Source organism: Malurus melanocephalus, unplaced genomic scaffold (genome assembly GCF_030028575.1).
Source record: "Malurus melanocephalus ecotype Western Australia unplaced genomic scaffold, MMel_1.1 scaffold_29, whole genome shotgun sequence".
Lineage (NCBI taxonomy): Eukaryota > Metazoa > Chordata > Aves > Passeriformes > Maluridae > Malurus > Malurus melanocephalus.
In genome coordinates, this window is record NW_026623261.1 from 2,220,960 (window position 1) to 2,242,262 (window position 21,303).

At 37.5% G+C, this 21,303-nt stretch overlaps 1 protein-coding gene across 3 annotated transcripts in view; it reads right to left on the bottom strand.

Moving 5' to 3' along the window:
• NKAIN2 (sodium/potassium transporting ATPase interacting 2) overlaps positions 1 to 21,303 on the bottom strand; it is a 520,019-nt gene that overhangs the window by 280,028 nt on the left and 218,688 nt on the right. For all 3 annotated transcript variants that reach the window (XR_008965180.1, XM_057363618.1, XM_057363619.1), the window contains exon 2: positions 7,576 to 7,713. Coding sequence is in view for 2 of the 3 variants with exons in the window: in XM_057363618.1 (XP_057219601.1) it covers positions 7,576 to 7,713 (138 nt within the window). In the remaining variant the exon portion in view is untranslated. The remainder of the gene's footprint in view (positions 1 to 7,575; positions 7,714 to 21,303) is intronic.

Genomic DNA, 21,303 nt, shown 5'->3' on the forward strand with positions numbered 1-21,303 from the left:
AAATTGTATCAGTAATCTTTTATGAGATTTTTTAAGAGAAAAAACATTGCAATATCATGCTCTTGTTCTGGGTATTGTGAACGTGGAAATTTTTCAGAAAACACCGACAAGATCTGAAAATAAGATTGCTACAAATGTGACCAGAATAAAGGATATTTTAAAAAAAGAAGAACTTTGACAAACAGCAAGCATTCCTCAACCAAATATTAAGTATAAATTCTGTAATGTTTAATGAAAAGAATGTTAATACTGAATATWCATCATGGAAAATATTAAGGAGAATTCATATTGCTTTTCATGGTATGGAAAGCATTTCAAGAAAATTCCCCAATGCAGTAAATAGTACACTCTAAAATACCAGTGCTTCATTAGCATCAATTTAGCTGGCGTAACAAATTTTAAACCATGAATGAAAYGTGAAATAAAGCAGGGCTGAGGTGGATTCTCCAGCACTGTGAGAGTCTTAATTCATGTTATGGAGTTTTACCAGTGTCCCAAACATGTTTCTGCTAGGTTTACTGGTGCTCTTTTAAATTTTTCAAGTTTTAGTATGTATTTTTTGCTTGTCCTTATCCTCTTGGTCACACACTTGGCACTTCAAATCTTTTTCTTACTTCTGTACAATCCTATGCTGCATCACAGTTTTAGCAATTTTATTTCTTAGTTTACTTCATCAGACACAACCTCTCAAAGAGATGTTTATTATAGTTAACTACCTCGGCCAACTAGCTATAAGAGTRTGCCATTTCTCCCTTGCTTTGTCTCTGTTTTTGGGAGTTTATGGGGATCCTAAAGTAGGAGTAATATTCTATTCTCTCATACTCAAAGTGTTCAAAGAAAACATGTAACTATGGTATTTAGGGAGATGGTTCAGTGGTGGGTCTGGCAGTATTAGGTTAATAGTTCTACTCTATAGATGTCTTTTCAAATCTTTTCAAATCTTTAATGATTCTATCATTCTATGGATTTTCTCCAAGATGAGGACCAGAAACACAAGTTTGTTTCCTGGGGCACAGTGCCCACTAATATTGTAGTCACTGTTAGTTGATGACTAGACATAATTATGCTTTAAAAAACTCATCTGATTTTCTTTCAACTGAAGGCAAACTTTTTACATGACTAATTTTTAATCAATAGCCCCAAGAATAAAATGAGTAAGCATTGAGGAACTATTTTGTTAAGGTTTCACCTGAGCATTTGTTCTATTTAGATGTGGGCAGAGCTTTCCAAATGGCCACTTTAAGAGTTGCTATCACTTCCTTGCTCCTGCATCATTTGTATTCTTTGAATCTTTTTGATTTTTCCAATTGGAAATGTAATGATAGTGTGCTTATGATATGGCAACTTGAAACTAGTGGATGACAACCTCCACTTTTCATTCCCAAGTGCAAGAACATCATAATACACATGCAATATTCAAATAAAATAGCTATTCTGTCCTTCCGRTTAAAGGCACACATGGAGTTTAATTCCTGGAATTCTGCTGTCTGGGGAAATTACTATTCTGTCAACATTCTCTTTCATTGCTTGTCTTTGAGATGCCTCCCTTGTTTGTTTYGTTTTAGCTTTTCCAGTGGGTAGGTGTATATTTGGATTACTTCTGATATTTTAGTAATTACTTAAGTTTTCACTGAGACAGATTTTTCTACTAACATGGAAATATAACTGTCATCACACACTTCCTGGTAGATCTGGCTTGTATGTACTAAAATATAAATCACCTGGCATATTTTCAACCTGAGTGAAACAAATAAATCCTGGAAATTTTTACACTGAGAACAGCACGGATAATGAAAAATGTTTCATACAAGCACCCCTTGCAGTTTTAAGTGGATTTACTAGTCTTTTTCACCTTGCTTTCTACTTCACATTCAGCAAAGATTTTGGTAAATAGAGTGACAGAATATCCTAAAACTTAATCATTCTGTAGCTGGTATTAGTGATATTTGCAGAAAATATTTTTTTTTTCAATCCYATTTTTACCAGAAATGCAAGACTAGGGGCCTGGTTTACTCTAAAAGATAGTAGACATAACTACATATAAAAGTAGCTTTACAAAACTAACTGTTTTTTTTCTCAAATTACAAAGAAAATTACCAGAAATCTATGTAAGTATTAAGAATAATCCATTCATTAGCTGAATACATTGAAATATGGAAATGAATATATAGATATAAACCCATAAACAAGGGACAGAGACAAGGCAGGGTGTTTAATACATTCCTTGGCCCTGTCTTCAACATTGAGGATGGACCAGGAGGGTCTCAGTGCCCTGAGCTGGAAGATAATGACTGTGAGAATGATCAATTCCTGAACTTTTGTGGGATCTGCTGCTCCAGCTGGATCCCTACAAATCCATGGAGTCTGATGGGATTCATCCAGAATCCTCAAAGAACTAGCTGATGACACTACAAAGCCTCTCTGGATGATTTTTGAGTGGTYTTGGGAATCCAGAGTGGTTTACTTCCAGTTGACTGGAAGCTGGCTAACATTGTCTCAGTTTTCAAAAGGGCAAGAAAGCGACCCTGRAAATGACAGGTCTGTCAGCCTCACTTCAGTATCTGGAATATCATTGAAAATATTGTGCTGGGAGGTGTTGAAAAATGCCTGGAAGACAACACAGTCATCAGTCACAGCCAGCACGACTTTGTGAGGGGAAAAYCCTTCTTGTCAAACCTGATATCCTTCTACAATAGGTAACCCACCTAGATGATCTAGAAAAGCAAGGAAATATAATGTTATTGGACTTCAGCAAAGCTTTTGTTACTATCTCCCACAGGATCATTCTGGAGAAAAYGTCCAGCTCACAGCTGGATAACCCCAAGAGGTGAGCAAACTCCCTAATGGGTCAGGAACAAAGGGTTATAGTGAATGAGGTGATATCAGGCTGGTGTCTGCTCACTAGTGGGGTTCTGCAGGGCTCCATCCTCTGCCCCGTGCTYTTGCACATTTTTATGTATGACTTAGATGCAGGACTCAAAGGAATACTAAGTAAGTTCGCCAAGGACACCAAACTGTAAAGAGCTYTTGACACCCTTAAGRGCAGAGGCCCTGCAGAGAGACCTCAACAAATTAGAGAGATCTTTCACAAGGRCAAGTGCTGGATTTGGCACCTGTGATGGGACAACCCTGAATGCATGCATAGACTWTGGAATGAGATGCTGGAGAGAAGCACTGTGGAAAGGGACCTGGGRGTCCTRGTCAGTGGCAAGTTGAACATGAGTCAGCAGTGTCCTGGCAGCCAGGCCAGAGACAAGCAGGAGRRCCARCCCTRYCCTGGGGTGCATCAGGCACAGCATCACCAGYCGGGCAAGGGAGGGGATTGTCCTGCTCTTCTCTGACCTGGGGCAGCCTCACCTCAAGTGCTGGGGGCAGTTTGGGGTGCCACAATATAAATGAGACATTGAGTTACTAAAGAGCATCCAAAGGAGTGACACAAGGTTGGGGAAGGGTCTAAAGGGTAACCCTTATGAGGAGCAGCTGAGGTCACTTGGTCTGTTCAGCCTGGAGGAGACTGAGGGGAGGCCTCATTTTGGTCTTCATTATACTCAACAGGGGAAGCTGAAGGATGGGTACCAATCTCCCCACTCTTGTGACCAGTGACAGAATTTGACGAAATGGCGTGAAGCTCAGGCAGGGGAGGTTTAGGTTGGATATCAGAAAAAAAAGTCTTTATCCATAGGGTGATTGGGCACTGGAACAGGCTCCCCAGGGAAGTGGTCACAGCACCAAGCCTCACAAAGTTAAAAAAGTGTTTGGACAATGCTCACAGGCACCTGTGTGACTCTTGGGCTGTCCTGCACAGGGTCAGGAGTTGGACTCGATGAGTCCAACTCGTTGAGTTCCTTCCAATTCATCATATTCTACAGTTCTATGACTCTATGAACTACAGAAAAATCGTTCACAGTCATTATTATCCATGTCAAACTACTCARTCAAGGAAGAAACTGAAGAATATTATATGTGCTTGAAGAAACAAACAAACAAAACATCTTGTGAATGTCACAGTTTGAAACAGAATCAGTATCTTTATTCACAGTCTCTTGTCACAGGCAACAGACAGAGCTACTACTAAAATGTTCAAGGTCATTTACTTAATTGTACTTATAACATTATTGGGCATTAGCTCAAAATGATTACGCAGAAAATTATTGCTTATGTTCCAAAATTATCATTTGCTCTGAAAAGTTGTGTACAGCAGAGAAGTAATTTGTGTGACTGTATGCCTCCTTCTATAAATAAATGTCTAAATTTTAGATGCAACAGTAAATCATYACATAAGTACAATTAAGCTGAAGCACTGAATAGTTTGTCTCAGAATGGAAAAGTACTTCCTAAGAAAACCKTTTATAGAGAGCAGGTTCAGATAGGAGTCTGACTTCACAGATTTCAAAATTTGTGTCTTGCAGGCTAGGTATGCACAATGACCCTTCAATCTAATTTCATCATCCTTTTTATTAAATGGATTCACCTATTTGTTTCCCAACAGATCTAAAGAAAACATGAGGAAGAACTACTTTACTGAGCAAGCAAATGAGCCCTAGAATAAGCTGCCCAGAGAGGTTGCAGTCTCCTCATTGGAGACATTTAAGAACCATGTGGATGCAATCCTGTGTCATGAGCTCTAGGATGACCCTGCTTGAGCAGGGAGGTTGGACAGGATGGCCCAATGTGGTCTCTTCCAACCTTACCCATTCTGTGATTCTGTGAAAATACATTTTTTACATTTTTTTTTATTTTAAATAAAACCACTGTCTGAAAGATAAATTGAATTATGTCCATAAGGTGAATTAATTCCAGAACTCACTTATTAAAAAATGTTGAACATAAGAATCCCTTTAATAAAAATAACAATTTTATCTGAAAATTGTTTCTCCTAACAAGATTTAGTAAAACAGTCTTCTGAAATGCTTTCTCACCAAAAAAAATCTGGCCAAATCATTCACTATATGGAGATTGCCTTACTGTCTTTAAAATTTAGAAAGGCAGCTCAGAGGCTTTACGATTTCCCATAGCACGATTACAGTTGTTTGATAGCATCCTGTTACGCACATATGACAGATGAAGTGCAGCACATTTGTATGTACTACTTTAAACATTTTTTAAAAATGTAACATAATAAATTTCAATTTACAACAGAAWTACTCCAAACCCAAATTGGTAGAGTCAGGGTTACTTGTCATATAAGGCATCAAGTAGATCCCACTAGGTGCGTTGAGCGATTGACCSTGTTTGGTCTTTAAAAGACATAGACTAACTCAGCTGTACTCCCTGGGGCCTAATGGTTTGACAGACTGATGATGGTGCAAGAAGCTCAGACATAARGTAACTGCCTCTTTCTCTTTGATTTTTTTACATGTGTATCAGCAATTACATATTAAGTAATGCAATAGCAATGACCCGTCCTTTTCTCCCAGACTTAATGTGAACAGGAATAAGGTTGGAAGGGACCTTTAAACATCGTTTATTCTCCTGTATGGACAGGGATACTTTTCTCTACATTAGCTTCCTCAAAGCGTTATGCAACATGGCCTTGAACACTTCCAARGATGGCATATATATAAATTCTGTGGGTGATCTGTTTCAGTCCCTCGCCATCCTCACTGTAACATTTTCTTCCTTATGATCAATCTAACCCTACCTTTTTTCCCTTTAAACCTATTGTTCCTTGTTCTGTTACTACAGACCCTGGTAAAAAGGCTTTCTCTATCCTTTTTGTAAGTTCCCTTCATATATTGAAAGGCTACAATAAGGTTTGCAYAGAGCTTTCTCTCTTCCGGTCTGAAAAATTCCAACTCTCTCAGCCTGTCCCCAGAGGAGATATTCCACCCCACTGACTGTATTCATGGCCCTCCTCTGGACCTTCTCCAACTGGTCCATGTCTTTCTTGTATTGTGGGCCACAGAACTCCTCTGTTGATCCAGCTAAACAAAGGATGAACTTTTTATCATTATTTTCTTATTCAAACAGTCTGTGATAAGCAGCGCATTTAGGTGTCTATTATAAACCCTWAGCAAGACAGTTCATTCTTAGATTGGCTCTATCCAGGTCAATGAGAGGATGCAGAGAGGCAAACTCACAGAGCCAGATGGGCTACACAGTTGGGGTGAGCTCTAAGAAAGATGTGCCCGAAAATTAGAACAGTGTTGCACAAACCATATCATTCAGAAATTCATGTGAATGGTCTCAATTTATAYGGCTGGTGATCCTCCCCATTCACAACGCACTTATCACAGTAGCAGGCCATTTAAATAATTTAAATCTAACTTTTTGTTTTGTTCAGCTATGCATTTTATGCTCATACTTGGTTTTATGCCACAGAATGGTCTTAGGATAGAACATTTAACCCCTTTTTTTTTAACCGGTGCTTGAATTTTGCATTTTTATTTTCAAGTCTTTTGTACTGGTCGAAGTACCAGAAATGGAAGAAAACTCCATTTTATATTCACATGACTCCCAGTGCTGTAACTTAAAGGAAGGTAAATTGCAAGGTATTTTTTAATGTTGACAGTAAATGTTCTGGAATATATTAAATTGCATGCATAAAGGCATTGCACATATGGATACACATTTTCTGCATACAGGAGATCATAGAGGTAGAAACACAGACACAAATGTTAACTTGTTCCTCCTGGTTGGAATGGGGCTTAAAGTAATCTGGTTTACTGGAAGGTGCCTCTGTCAGGCTGGAACCAGGTGATCTTTAAGCTTGCTTCCAATGCAAACCATTCTAAAATTTCCTTATTTTCATCTGACATGAAAATATGCTTGAGTATAGGTGAAACTCCTGTCTGTTTCTGAAATGTATACAAGCTTTAAGTGAATTAATAGTCAATTTTGACAGTAATATTGTTATGAAAATCTAAATTAAGGTGTTCTGAACAATGGCTTTCAGAGCTGTTGCTACTCTTTCTTTGTGAAGTACAAAGCRCCACAAACCCAGAGTATGAAACAAGGATTTTATTGATAGTGCATTGTGCCAGAGAGTGCATACTAAGTCTGTATATGAGGGGTAGTTGAATAGGGAAATAAATGATTTAAAAAACATTAATTAAGGTTAAAATCCTTACTTTCATATTGGAGCCCTCAGTGCATTATTTCTTACCATATCATCATACCTCTCTTTCAGGTTGGACTATAATTTCTAGGAGGCACATACATAGCAGATAGGCACTTTAGCAATGGTAGTTAATAATAATAAAGAGTAACTATAAGGACTCATGCCTCTGTTGGGGAGGTCCAACATATCTAGGAAAGTAATGGCTAACATTTAGTCTAGCTCTAAATTCCCCTAATAGTGAGGACATTGTAATTCCTTAAGTTGACTCCACTTGAAAGTTCCTATTGTAACGCAGTTAATGATCATATTGACTTTTAACTTGTGTAGATTGTTACCAGCTGATTATTGCAAGTGTCCTGAAAGCACAGTAAGTAAATGTAAAATGTCACAGAAGAAAATTAAACCAAGATAAGATTTCTATTTGCTCTATGAGCAATGCAGGTTGAAGCACCAGTTTTTTTTTAGTTTGTTTCTTACATGCACATCAAAATAAGTAAATGAAATTAAATACTCACTCCTGTTATGTAACGAGGTCTATACTGGATGGTTCCAAATAAGCCAAGTATGACAATAATAATGTGTATAAAATTTGCGAGGATGGGTGCCCACTGATAACCAAGGAAGTCAAATATCTGCCTCTCGAGCACAGAAACCTATGATTAAAAAGCAAAAGCATAAATAGATTAGAACAATGCAGCAAACATATATGAGGGTATTTCCCGTTCCCATACCCCAGACTGAGTAAAAAAAATACTTGTCAACAGTGAAATGAGTTTGAAATGTTTCAACTTCTTGTTTTAATGAAAGCTGCATTTCTCACTGACTCATATTCTACCAAGATACAAAATTGTTCACTCAAATGRTACCTTTGCAGGAGGAGAAAAACAAATCACTTTGTTATATACACCAGCAAACATTATGTTTTAGGGTCTGGGTGYTGAAAATACGTGATAAACTTATGACATCTTCTCATCTATGTTATTTCAATTCACAATACCATCCTTGTCTCTTTATTGAGCTATTTCCCTGCAGCTGTTTTTTTTCCTCTTCTCTCTATCCCAGTTATTATTTCAGTGGGCTTTTACCTGTAACCAAATACACACAACTTTTTGACTTGGTTCTACTGCTAGTGACTAGTTTACCTTTGTCACAAACATCACCTGAAATATAAACTCCCCCAAGATTCTAGATAAATAATTTTAAATATCAATTGAGGAAGAATCCCAGGCTGATGATTATTGTTTCTAAGCTATACCATTCCAAAGAGATAGATCAGATATTAGATAAACTGCCTTTCTAATAGTTTCACTACAAATAATTTCATAGATGTCCCTTAACTGGTGTTGGACATTATGTAAAAATACAGTACTATAGCCTGACTCATAGACAGAATGACATGTTTTGACAAAAATAATATTCATATTAATTATTAGAAGGAAATTTAATGGTGAAGTGAATTTAGACAGAAAGATCAAAGAGTTTATGTGATAGCATTCCAACAATTTCAGTACCTGGAATGGTGAATTGATGAACTTTATGAAAATGTGAATAATAAGCATAAAATTTAAATTACAAATTATTATAAACATTCTTGATATTAATTAAAATAACAGCAATGGGAACACTGCACAAAAAACTGAGAGAGAAAGAGGAAGAGAAGAGAAAGAGAAAGAGAAAGAAAGAGAAAGAGAAAGAGAAAGAGAAAGAGAAAGAGAAAGAGAAAGAGAAAGAGAAAGAGAAAGAGAAAGAGAAAGAGAAAAGAGAACGGGAAGGAGGGAAGGAGGGAAGGAGGGAAGGAAAAGAAAGAACAAGCAGGTTGTTTCTTGATTAAGTTTCATTAAATAACAGATGACTATTTACTGAGTTTATGTTATGTGTGGATGTACTAAATTAGGTTTGTGTGCCACCACTCCATTTAAAAAATAACACCTTTTGAGATCAAGTTCTAAATGAATAATTAAGTACCGTTCACCACTGTTCTTGTGTGATATAGCTATAGGAGAATTTTTCAATTCTCATGCCACAGTCCACTGTCACACCAACACTTTCTTTATGAAATTAAGAAAACTTTCCATTAAAAGACAGCCTACATTTACATCAGCATTGCAAATTTAAAAAGGGTGTTAATTATCTATTATTAACTGACACGCTGAASTTTGAGATGGAGACAGTGAAAATAATCCTGGGAAAGATTGTCAGCCATTTAATTTCAAATTTGAGTGTTCAGGTTTGATGTCAAACAGTGAATTTCTCTCTTCAAGAAAGACCCCTTTCACACAATTCATCCTGCTTATAACCACTTAGTATTTTGACTATCATTATATTTTACATATTTATTGAAACAGATTATCTTCATACATTATCCAAAATCTTTCTGAACCGATTTGTGCTATCCTACAACTCTCSCTAGAAGAGGAACATCATAGAAGAGTTCCCAGAATCTCAGAACATGTCTAATGGTGACAATGGGATGAAGAAACAAAAGGAAGATCAAACTGTATTATGAATTTAATGAAAAATCAGACTGCCTGTGCTTCTAAGCTTATAATTAGGAAATATTTCCTTGACTACAGGTAGAGTCTTATACTAAAGGTAGAGTTTTATACTAAAAAAAAGGCCAACGTGTGGCATAAAGCAGTGTTACTTAGGTCAGTGTGAAGTCCATTAGGGTATCAGCAAAAGACCTGTTACACCTTAAGAGCTGTTAAACAGGTAACAAARGGAAAATGCTCCCTCTGAGCACAGAGCTCTTAATTTTCATCAGTTAAACAGAGAATAAGTGAGAATAGCAAAGCAGTAGCAAGAAGAGTCTAGACTGTACAAGCTTCTAGTACAGTAATAGYAGAGATTCAGCAAGCAAAAAACAATTCATGGGAAGATACAAATCATTCAAACAGCAGGAGATCATCCAGTTAAGTATGCCAATTATGGAGGAAAATTGCACCATGCTAGTTAATTGTACAAAAAGAAGAAAACCTCATATCCCTGCCACAACTTTTAGTCTAAAAGGAAACTGTCCTATCATGCATCAATATGCTTTGTTTTTCTTGTCTTGGTGAAAGATAAGGTTCCACCAAAACTTGTTTATGGAGCATTGGATAAATGGCAATTCTGTGAGAACCTTTCCTTCTCACACACCAATTTACTTTTTGKTTTTTTTTYCCCTGGGACTAGCAATTTCTTCAGTACCAAGCAACCACTCCCAGATTTTGTGGTCACGTTGAAATTCTGGTGAGTAAATCTACCAGAAAGCAGGGCACACAAGGCAGTGGGTAAACACTGCCTGTGCAGAGGAAAAAGATAAGTTTTCATCCTTTCTGTCCTTGTATCTCTACTCCCCATTTGCCACAGGCAAATTAGATTTTCTCACATCACTTCAAGAAATCAGCTGTGTGTGGGGACTGCTGGAAATGTGAAATGGCAGCATTCTGGTAGGGTATGCACAGATGAAATGCTGTGGAAACGCAGCTCTTCCTTAGAAGATCAGACTAACCCGGCAAGGTGCATCGTGGATTTATCAAATGGAAATTACAGGACAGAACTAGATCTTTATTCCCATTTCCTGAAGAGATGAAGGTGGAGAGAAAAATAAAACTATTCTACACACAAACATAAATATAATACAGGCTTTTTACATTAGCTACTTTTAAAAAAATCTTATTTGGTCTGTGTTTCTAAAAGGAGAAAAGCAGAAAGTAGGACAAAGTASTGACAAAGACTATTAAAAATAGTATTATATATCTTCCTCCTCTTCCACAGATGCCAGCATCATAAGGGATTTCCTTACATAGCAAGCTAAAATATAGATCTGATTTTGAAAGCATTTTATTCCTTTATTCCTTTTATTCCTTCAAAATTTCTGGTTAAACAACTGCACTTCTTCAAACCTGCTAGTTTCAAATGTTTAATGATGTTTCAAGGATATTACAGAGAGAAAAGGAAAAAAAAAACTAACAAAGAAATATTGATCTTTAAAGTCAAGGAATTTTCTTTCTTCTTCTTCCTCGGGGTTGGTATTGGAATCAGCACTTTTGAACAYCTTTGTTACTGACATGGACAGTGGGATTTCRTGCACCCTCAGCAAGTTTGCTGATGACACCGAGCTGTTGACCTGCTGAAGRGAAGGGATGCCATCCTGACAGACCTTGACAGGCTTGAGAAGAGCAYTTGWGAGAACCTCATAAAGTTCAACAAGGCCAAGTGCAAGGTCCTGTAGCTGGATTCAGGCAATCCCAAGCCCAAATACAGGCTGGGCAGAGAACAGATTGAAAGCAGCCCTGGGTAGACAGACTCAGGCTGTTTGTGTACAAGAAGCAAAACATGAGCAGGCAATGTGCACCTGCAGTYAGAAAGCCAAACACRTCTTGGGCTGCATCYAAAGCAGCGTGGTCAGAGGGTGAGGGAGAGGATTCTGTCCTTCTAYTCTGCTCTGGTGAGATCCCATCTGGAACACTACAACCAGCTCTGGGGTCATCAGTACAAGAAAGACATTTCCTGGCTGGAACAAGTCCAGAGGAGGTCACAGGGCTGGAACACCTCTCCTTTGAAAACAGGATGAGAGAGGTGGGACTCTTCAGCCTGAAGAAGAGAAGGCTTTAGTGAAGCCTTTTAGCAGCCTCCCAGTAGCACASGGGCGCTCACAAAAAGCCTGGAGTGGGATTCCTTTAACAAGGGCATGTAATGACATGACAAGGAGGAATGGCCTTAAGATGGAAGAGGGTAGATTTAGATTAGGTATTAGGAAGAACCCCTTCCTTGTGAGGGTGGTGAGACACTGGAACGGTTTCCCAGAGCAGTTGTGGWCACCCCATCCCTGGAGATGTTTAAGGCAAGCCTGGATGGGGCTCTGAGAAATGTGGTCTAGTGCAAGGTGTCCCTGCCCATGACAGGGGTGTTGGAATTAGATAATCTTTAGGGTCCCTTTCAACCCAAACCATTCTATGATTCTATGATTCTGGAAAAGACGAATGACAACAGGAAAAGGGAAAAAGGATGTTTTCGATCAAAAATTATAGTAGGGTTAGAAAAGAAAAAAATGCACTTCAATAATGCAGTGAACTCAGAATGTAGGATTATGTCCTATGTTATTAGGACAAACAGTTCCTAATTAGAAAATAATCATCCATCACTTTGTCTTATTAGGCTTCCAAATTAAAAAAAAAAAATAAAGAAGACTTTATTTAAAGGGAATCATTTTACTAATGCATTATTTTTTTTCTAGACTTCTGCTAACTGTTGTAAAAATAAATGCAAAATAAAATGAACCACCCATATATTGTCACACTGGCATAGCTCTTAAGCTATTTCCAGATTCTTGTCAGAGCCTAGTTGTTAATAGATTAACGGTGTTACTGACCTTGAGGGATCTCAGAATTGAATTTCCAGAGGAAAAGAAAAACCTTTTGGAGATGATTCTTAAAGTATAYGATTGGACTAGAATTTCAGACAGGAACCACAAAGGAGAAACCAGTCAAAAGATGATTTATAACACAAACTCCAAAATGTAAAATGACTAAGTGCCTTTGCTCAGAAAGCTCCCTGAGAAAACACTCAACCACGACTACTTTACAATGATGCAGAATCTAAACTTTGCACTGATATAAATTAAAGTGCACACAGGCACACACACGAGGATATGTGCAGCCCCTTCTAGCCATGGTSCTTGGACAGCAAACACAGCCCCAGGCACTCAGCACAGTGGGGCTGGGGCAGGGTCACACAATGACAGACTCACTGGCTGAGGGGTGGTGACAGGCGCTCAGCCACCTCCAAAAGAAGAACAGTACTACTTTAAATTACAGCGTAGGAGAATTAAACAGCCGTGGTTTATATCATTGACTGGTGTAGGCTAAGAATGAGCTAAAGAAATTAAGTTCTAATCACTAACTCATTAAGTCCCCTAATAGCATATAATAACTTGYTTGTGCTTTTAAGCTAGTTTTAAAGTTTTTGAATGACATTCAATTCTTCATTTACGGCATAGAAAGTTTAAAAGAGTCAAATAAATACAAGTATTTTTGGGCCTTTGGCTTATCAACGATTTATTATGCCAAATTCTGCCTGCATGACTACAATATCCCCAGCTAACACTCCTCCAGSACTTCCATCATACTGAGGCAGAATGCATTTATTTGTGCCATTCCTTAGAGAGGTTCATTTAATTTTTCATCAAAATTTCAGATAGCATCCTGAGATAGAGAACCCAGTTACTCAAAAAATTCTCCACAGTCACACAGCAGAAAAATAGATTAACAGTTTGAAAGTCAAATCTATACAAAATACACATAGACTTCTGCAAGTGTGCATGTGCATGCGAGTCAAGTCCTTTACTGCAAGACATCAGGGTAAATAAAAGCTTTTTTTTTTTTTCTTTTTGCTAAGAAAAAAGGCAAAACTAAAATGAAGTTCTGTGAAGAGCTGTGGACACAATGTTGTTCTCAGCACATCTAGTAAAAACTATCTAAACCATAGCAAGCAGAGGTAATTCAGGTTAAAATCAACAAGGAATTAATTTCCACTTGTCCATTCGTTCCTCAAAGGAATCACATATATAATACTAAGCCCCCATCCTTAATCCGTTTGATGCTGCTGAGAGAAGGAATAGGCCTTCACCACAGTTGATAAGAAAGCAATCATAGTTTTAAAAAATCCCGTGTAGGACCACATTCCTGCCATCGCGTTGTGTATAAGTGGGTTTCTGCTGTGACCTACCAAGGACAACAGAGCTCTCCACAGGTACAGAGTGCATTCCAACTCTCAGCTGTTGCCTTCCCTACCTGAACATGGCAATAATAAAAAAAAAAAAAAAAAGATAAATACAAGTTTTCTACAGTAAGTTTTCCTTTATGTAGTAGTGAGAAGCATATCTACACAGCACTGCAGAGATAATTGTGCCTCAGATGGCTGTAGTCTCTACTGTACACGACCAAATTAGCTTTTGCTAATATTTAAAACAACAACAAAAATACAGAATATTTGAGATATATTAGATATCAATGCGCTTAAAACCAGCAGAGCGTTTCAGTTCATTAATTTGTGTTCAGAGTAAGGTTTTGTATCCAATTGCACACTTGCTCTCAATGACATGCTTAGATGGTTTACAGCCTTAAGCTCATGCCACAATCACAAATCTTAAAATCAGGGTACAGCAAATTTGTGTGTGTGTGTGCATACGTGTATGCTTTAGGACAACAGAGTTTCTTGTTTCTGCCTGGCCACTAGTAGCAAGGCTTAGATATATACCAGAACACATCCTCTCGTGTGTCTGAAAGAAGATTTTAAAAATCAGTCTCATGTAAACTGTGTTACCCATGAGACAATCAAGAAGCTAGTCGTTCAGCTACAGGATTAACTTTAGCAATAGGTGCTAAAAGTTTTAATCCTTGTAAAGTATTTTATTTCCTGTTCATGAGCACTCACAACAATTTGTGCTTCATTTTAATACGATGTATTTGCACACCGCCAGACCTTGGAAGACGTGCGTAAAAGTGGCTTGYTCTCAAACTGAGAAAGTGGGTCAAGTTATGAGGTTCATTTTTACCTTAAACCCAAGACAATATTACAGCACAAAATACTCAGCTGCCAGGTCCCAGCAAGGGGGTGTAACAAGCAGGCAAGCTGTGACTGTGACCAAAGGAGGGATCATGACAGATGGGTTAGTGACCACCAGAGGGAATAAGTTTAAACACTGCCAGCAAAGGAGTTCCCTTCCATCCGTTTGGCTGACCCTCATTTCTCCCTCCATCTCTCTCTCTTAATCTCTCTCTCCCCCACCCACATCCTTCTCGAAAGAACATGGAAGCACTGGCACATACACTTAGTTTTGAGGCRGCAAAATTCATTTTAATTGACACTGCTGAGAAAGCTTTAACCAATTCTGAATGTAAAAATACTTTTGAATTAAGATTTAATAATAATTTATAATTGAATAATCTGATTTGCCTGCAGTAAAGCCTGGAGGCAAAATCAAGCATTCAGAGATCGTTCAGAAAGATTAGCCTTATCAAATACTTTCAAATTGTTTCTGTCTTTATGAAGATATTTAACAAAAAAAACTGGTCTTGGTTTTATTCAAAAAGATACAACTAGTTTCTATGCAGTAGTTCAAATTATACTATGTTACACTTGTAAAATCATCTAAGATGTSATAACACTACCATGGAATTGACAAAAGGAAGTATCTCAGGTAGTGAAACTATCTTCTGTGTATGATTCTCAGTCCAGAACAGACTCTGTCTCAATACCTGAAAAAAAAAAATTACCTTATAACAACAGCAAAAATTAGTCACTAATTCTCAGCAGGAAAGGCACACCTGTAAGAAACCTCATTAGCCAAATTATTTTGAGTGGTATTGGCAGGGATAACTCATTATCTCATCAGGACTGAGTCTCATAATAATAAGAACTGAGCATTTGATGCCAGAGAACTCTATACACTGAAAATAGCCAATCTAGAGTCACTAGTTGTTGTGTCCTGGTGGTTTTATTTGTAATCAGGCATATAAGAGCATCCGCAAAGGAAGAGAGAGAATCACATTGAGGCAGAATGACAAATAGTACATGTCAGAGYTGTAAGGCACAGAGGGCTCCTTTGTAGTCTCTCATTCCACAACTAAACCTGGATAAGCAGGATGCTGACTTTCTCTGACCTTACAAAAATCTCTCCCTTAAGATGCTTCCGCTGAAATAATCCTAACTATTATGCAGAATATTTGAAGCTCCTGCTACATGTTTATGCCTTRGCATAACCTGAAAACTGATTTTTAAACTATGCAGACCACTTTATGGGAGAAAGATAATTGGTACCAGCTATAGGCAGAAAAGTTTCTACCTGCTGAGCTTTGCCTATTACCTGAATATAAAGCCATCCATTCTCAGGGAACTCCAAGTACTGTAGGAGGAATCAACGCATCTTCTAATCAACGTGGCCACCTTGGAGTCAGACTTGGCATCTGATGTTTACACCAGAGTCCAAGGGAGAAGCACAARGTCTCAGATCTCCCCTTCCAGATGCACAGCGTCCCCAGTTCCCAGCTCCAGCGCCTTTGAATTCAATGGCAGCTGGGGAACAGTGACTTTTGTCAACAACCCAGTTCTACAAATGTACATTTCTACCCAAAGTGCCAAACATTTTCTTTTTGCAAAGAAAATCTGGTATTCTCACAGGCTAGTTCAAGACTTGGTTCAACTCAAGAATTGTTGATTTGAAACAGGTAATTCRCATTGATTTGCAGTATTTCATCACTTTTATTCAATCTGCTTTGGAAGATGATTATAAGAAAAAAATAAAAAGGTAGCATATGAAGCGATCTGTGATGTCATAGTCAATACAAGAAAACTCTAGATCATTCCAGCTGCCATGGACAGCTAGAGTAAGTCAATCAGACACTGCCCCTATTAAACATTTCAAGGAAAACACAAAGGTTTACGTTTTTGTTTTTTGTTTGTTTGGTTGGTTTATTTTTCCCCCTGATTTTATGAAATAATATGTTTAAATGATTGGGTCCCTAAGTTTTTGTTTTGAAAAAATACAAAACCTATCACTTGCCCCTGGAAAGTACAGTCTTTGTAAAATAAGCAGTGCAGATTATAGTCTCATTTCCTTGTCTTTTCCAACATTAAAACTTCTCAATAAAATTAAGAAGCAGTCCAATCATTCCTTTCCCCTAACCCTGATGACAAACGTAATGAATAAAAAACCAGTCTGTACTGAGTAATGTACTACTACAATGTGCTCAACTCTTTTAGTAGTCAATTCATGTATGGATATAAATGTCTCCTTCTCTTACTACATTGTTTCTGAAATATTATCTATTTGCATCCAAGTTTTATCAACTTACAAACTAACCAATACAGAAAAACTATAATAAGGTTCCAACTTAGTGCATCACAAAGTTGGAACCTCTCTGTTATACTGACAAGTTCAAATGTGAGTGACAAGGAAAACAATAGATGCAAAGCTCTGATATAAGACTAAACACACAATATGAAWGCTTGCTATTTTATAGAAAGCTAATAGGTGCTAGTAGTGATAAGAATGATATAAAAATGTACACTTCCATGCAAGTAGATTGTTCAGAAAAAAATAGAGTTGGATTACATTTAAAATTTTCACAGGAAACGGAGTCACTGCAAAAGAAGAATAGATACTGAAATGGGTATAATTGATCTGCTTAATTGCATATATATTTATTGCAGCAAAACAATTATCTGAGAATAATTTACATCAACTAATTTGGGACTAAAGCCAGATTTTTACTGGGTGTTTATTTAGTGTATTGAAGGCTAGAGTCCTGGATTAAACCCTTTTGTTTATCCAAACTATACACTCAAGCACAGCAGCACATTTTCAGAAGGTATTTTAATGATGACAATATTGTTGAGACTTTTGAAACTGTTCTTCATATGGTAAAACACTGATTTTAGCATTATACTAAAAATATTATAATTCTCTGTATTGGAAGAAGAATAACATCCATTTTCTGACACCAGCTGGTACCTTAACTTTGTGAGGAAGGGTGGAGAAGGCTGCCTAAAAAACCTGCATGGCTGACATGATGGGGTTTGTGAAAGTTTTTTTCTTCTTAAGGAGATCTAATCACATACAGTAATCCAAAAATTGTTTCCCTGTCAGAAATTRTCCTCCACCCTTCTTCATTTTTGAATCTTTGTTTTACCCACCTTCCAATTTGCTTTCTTTAATTCAGTGCCCACAGCAATTCCTCTTGGRATCAGCAAAAGCTATAATCTAGGACTGCTGCAAGCTCTCCTCCAGCAGAGGCCTGTCCCTGCCAATAGCTGTCATCATTCAAGTGGCACTTGCTGGCAAGATAGCAGAGAATCGCAGCAATTTCTTTCCACTTTTTCATACCTCATATCCCCAGCTGTTCCAAGGGGGTGATCACCTTGCTGGTTTCATGAGGTCTAGAAAACACAGCAATAATTATTGTGCTGGCAGTGCTGAAGGCAGCCAGCATCACTAAGGCAGGAATTGGAATGCAGCCCAACCAACATAGCAGAATCTACTAATTTGTTGCACTGAATATTTTGTTGTAAGAAATAATCAYGAGCCTTGTGATAGACTATGAAAGGCAAATTACATTGCCTGAGCCAGAGCTTTCTACAGTGCCTAGCAAAAAAAGCCCCCAAAAYAACAATAACAAATACCCRAGAACCAAAACAAAACAAAAAAAACACCTGACAATTTTAGGTTAGCTGCCTAAATCTACCCTTTTAAATGCTCTGTCTTGTCAGTAAATTATCTCTTCAATTTACAAAAAAAAWWWYAMAAAAAAACCCCAATCTTCTATCCAGTCATAACCTGTCAAAAAAATAGGTGTTTATAACTGGTTTTGACCAATTTTGTATGTATTACACTAGGAGGTGAAGGCTGACCGTATTCACTTTAATTTCATATTGCATGGTATCCTACATAAAATAGCAAAAAATCTAAGATAAGCTTTCTTCAAATAAATGTATTAGTCAATGTTTTAAATGGTGCATGTCTATGACTTTCTAACCCTTGCTAGACAGCAGCTTTTAATACAATTATTTGAGGGTAACTACAACACCCTTTTCCAAAGCAAACTCCTATTATTAATGAAAAAAACAGGATAACATTTACATAACACCAAATGCCTGAGTGTTTCTTAGTGGTATAGGTGACCTCTCTAGTGAGACCATTTTTTACTCAAGGAAAAGATAATCTGATAATATTGTGCTTGCTGTTTCTCTGCTAAGGCAACTGCATAGCTTTATGCAATGAATGCAGCACCTGCTGGCTGCTGCTTTGTGCTGCTTTGWCTGGGGGAATGGTTTACCCTGGGGTTTGCTTCTGGCCTGATGACACTCTGATTGGAACTCCATTGACAAGGAAAAAACGGGAAGCTGCTGTCGCTGGCAAACAGTAGTCAGGTGGAAAAGGAGCTTGGGCTAGTGAGAACTGCCTTCTGAGCAGGAAAAAGTATCCAAAGCAAAATCAACCTCCTCACCCCTGCTGCTATGTTACCTCAGCCAAGGAAAGAGAGGATCAATGCCCATTCAAGATGCCAAGATATTGACAGGTAATTCTACATTGGAGAGAAGGAGGAATAGATAAAGCTCATGGATATCKGAGAATACAGGAATTAAAAACAGGAGTAATCAAATTGTCCTGTAATGTACCTCACTATATATGAAGCAAATCATGGCAAAAAAAAACCCAACTTTAGCATAAAGACAGGTTTGTACTCTGGGAAACTAAGTGCCCTCAGATTTCTTAGATTTCTGTTGACAGCTGACAATGGCTCTGAGCATCAACGATATTTTCAACAGGATGTTCACATTATCCCTTTGTGGGAAGCTCAGGTAGGAACCATTGATTCCTGCACAGCTRTCCTCCTCTAGATGGAACTGTCTTCCTTGCTAATCTGCAAGTCTCTTCCTTCATCCTCTGCCTAGCAGGTCTCACCCCACACATCTGTAAAACCCTTTGAGCTTAGCAAATAGCCCATCCTCTTGTAAGGATGTTAGCCTAGAAAAGAAGCCACTGGCCCATCCCTGTCATCATTTCCATTTAGAAAGCAAAGCTGAGGTCCAATCTACCTAATGTAGGACTCTAACTTCTATCTACATTTTAGTATTGAACTTTCACCAGATTTCTTGTATACTGAGTGGAAATGTGTGTCACTGTAGGCCTCCAGAGGAAGATCCATTCTAAGTGCAGGTACCTCTGTGAGGCAAACAGAATCTGATCCATTTAATCTAAAAAAGCCATAATTATTACTAAACTAATTATACCTGTGATAGTCTAGGARCAGTCTATTGGGCTGTTCCAGGGATTGCCACAGATTCCCAATGGGATTCAGACAAAAATCTTTTTGTTTTGGAGTATCACAGGCAGACAGTATTTAAATCCTGATCTCAAAATGAAGCCACTTAGAACTGGAGATTTCATTGACTTTCTCTAATTATTAAGTTACTAGCTTGTTTAAATATTTGTGAATATTTTATTTTKTGCATCAGTTTAATCTCTAAGGTGAAAACTGTTTAAAGGTAAGTATTAACCTTCAGCATTATAATACACTGGATTTTCTCTTTCACTCTTAATAAAAGGATGCCAGGAATCAGAGGTGACACCAACAAATGTCAACAGTCAGTTTGACGGAGTATAAATTTGGTCAAATGCTATTCAACAATTTCTTCTCTTCCTGCAGAGAGGATTACAATGATGTTAGATTGGGAAAAAATTTGATTAATGTAATTTGTTATGGGAGAATTAGCACTATTTTTGCCAAAAGATAAGAAGAATCAGTGATTCAGCCTTCCCAGTATAACTTCTTTCAGCGATACTGAACACTTGAAAGGTGCATGTTGCTAGAGGAAGTTATGTGGGGAAATGCTGAAATTTCATTTCTACCCAAATTTTCAAGGCAAACAGTATTAAAATTGCCAGAAAATTGTTGCAAAGGATATTACAACTAGGCATCMAAATGGCAGATGAAATAAGGTCCTGATAAATGCAAAATTATRTATCTCCATAGGAAAGAATATTTAACTTGCACAGTGGATGATTCTAAATTAACTATTACTACTCAGGAAATTATCATATTATTCCAGATAATTAGCATAAAATGTCAGTTTGAAAATAAACAAATCCCAGATTTCAGAAATTATTAGGAAAGAGTGGGCAGTGAAATAGAAAACTGCTCTATCGAAGAGAGCACCACACTTTCAACAGTAGACACAGTAAAGCTGGAAAAGTACAAAGAAATATAACAGGGATTAACAGAACAGTGGAAGATTTCTACTGAGGACAGACAAAACCAATTAGGACTCTTGAAGTCAGTAAAGAGAGAGCTGCAGGGGAATATGAAAAGCTCTTTAAAATCAAGGATTACATAAAGTAAATAGGTMGGGAACAAGTTTTATTACTTTTTCTAGCACTCGCCATAGAGGCAGTTGACTGCAATGAAGTGAGAAAAACTGAAAAGAAAAAAAGGAAMTATACTTTTACAGGATTAATAATGAAACTGTGAAATATATTTCTGCAGGCTTTTGTGTTTTAGACAGAAAAAAATCAGATAATTTCATGGAAAATTAGTCCATTGATAGCAGATAAAAATGATGGTCTTGCCACAGCCCTTCGTTTAAGAAGTCTCATAATTACCATTGCTGAAAGCTGAGAGGGTAAATTGAAGGAATGACCATGCTCTACAGGGTCCTGCAYTGTTCACTAGGCAACAGCAACTGGCTGCTGCTTGAGG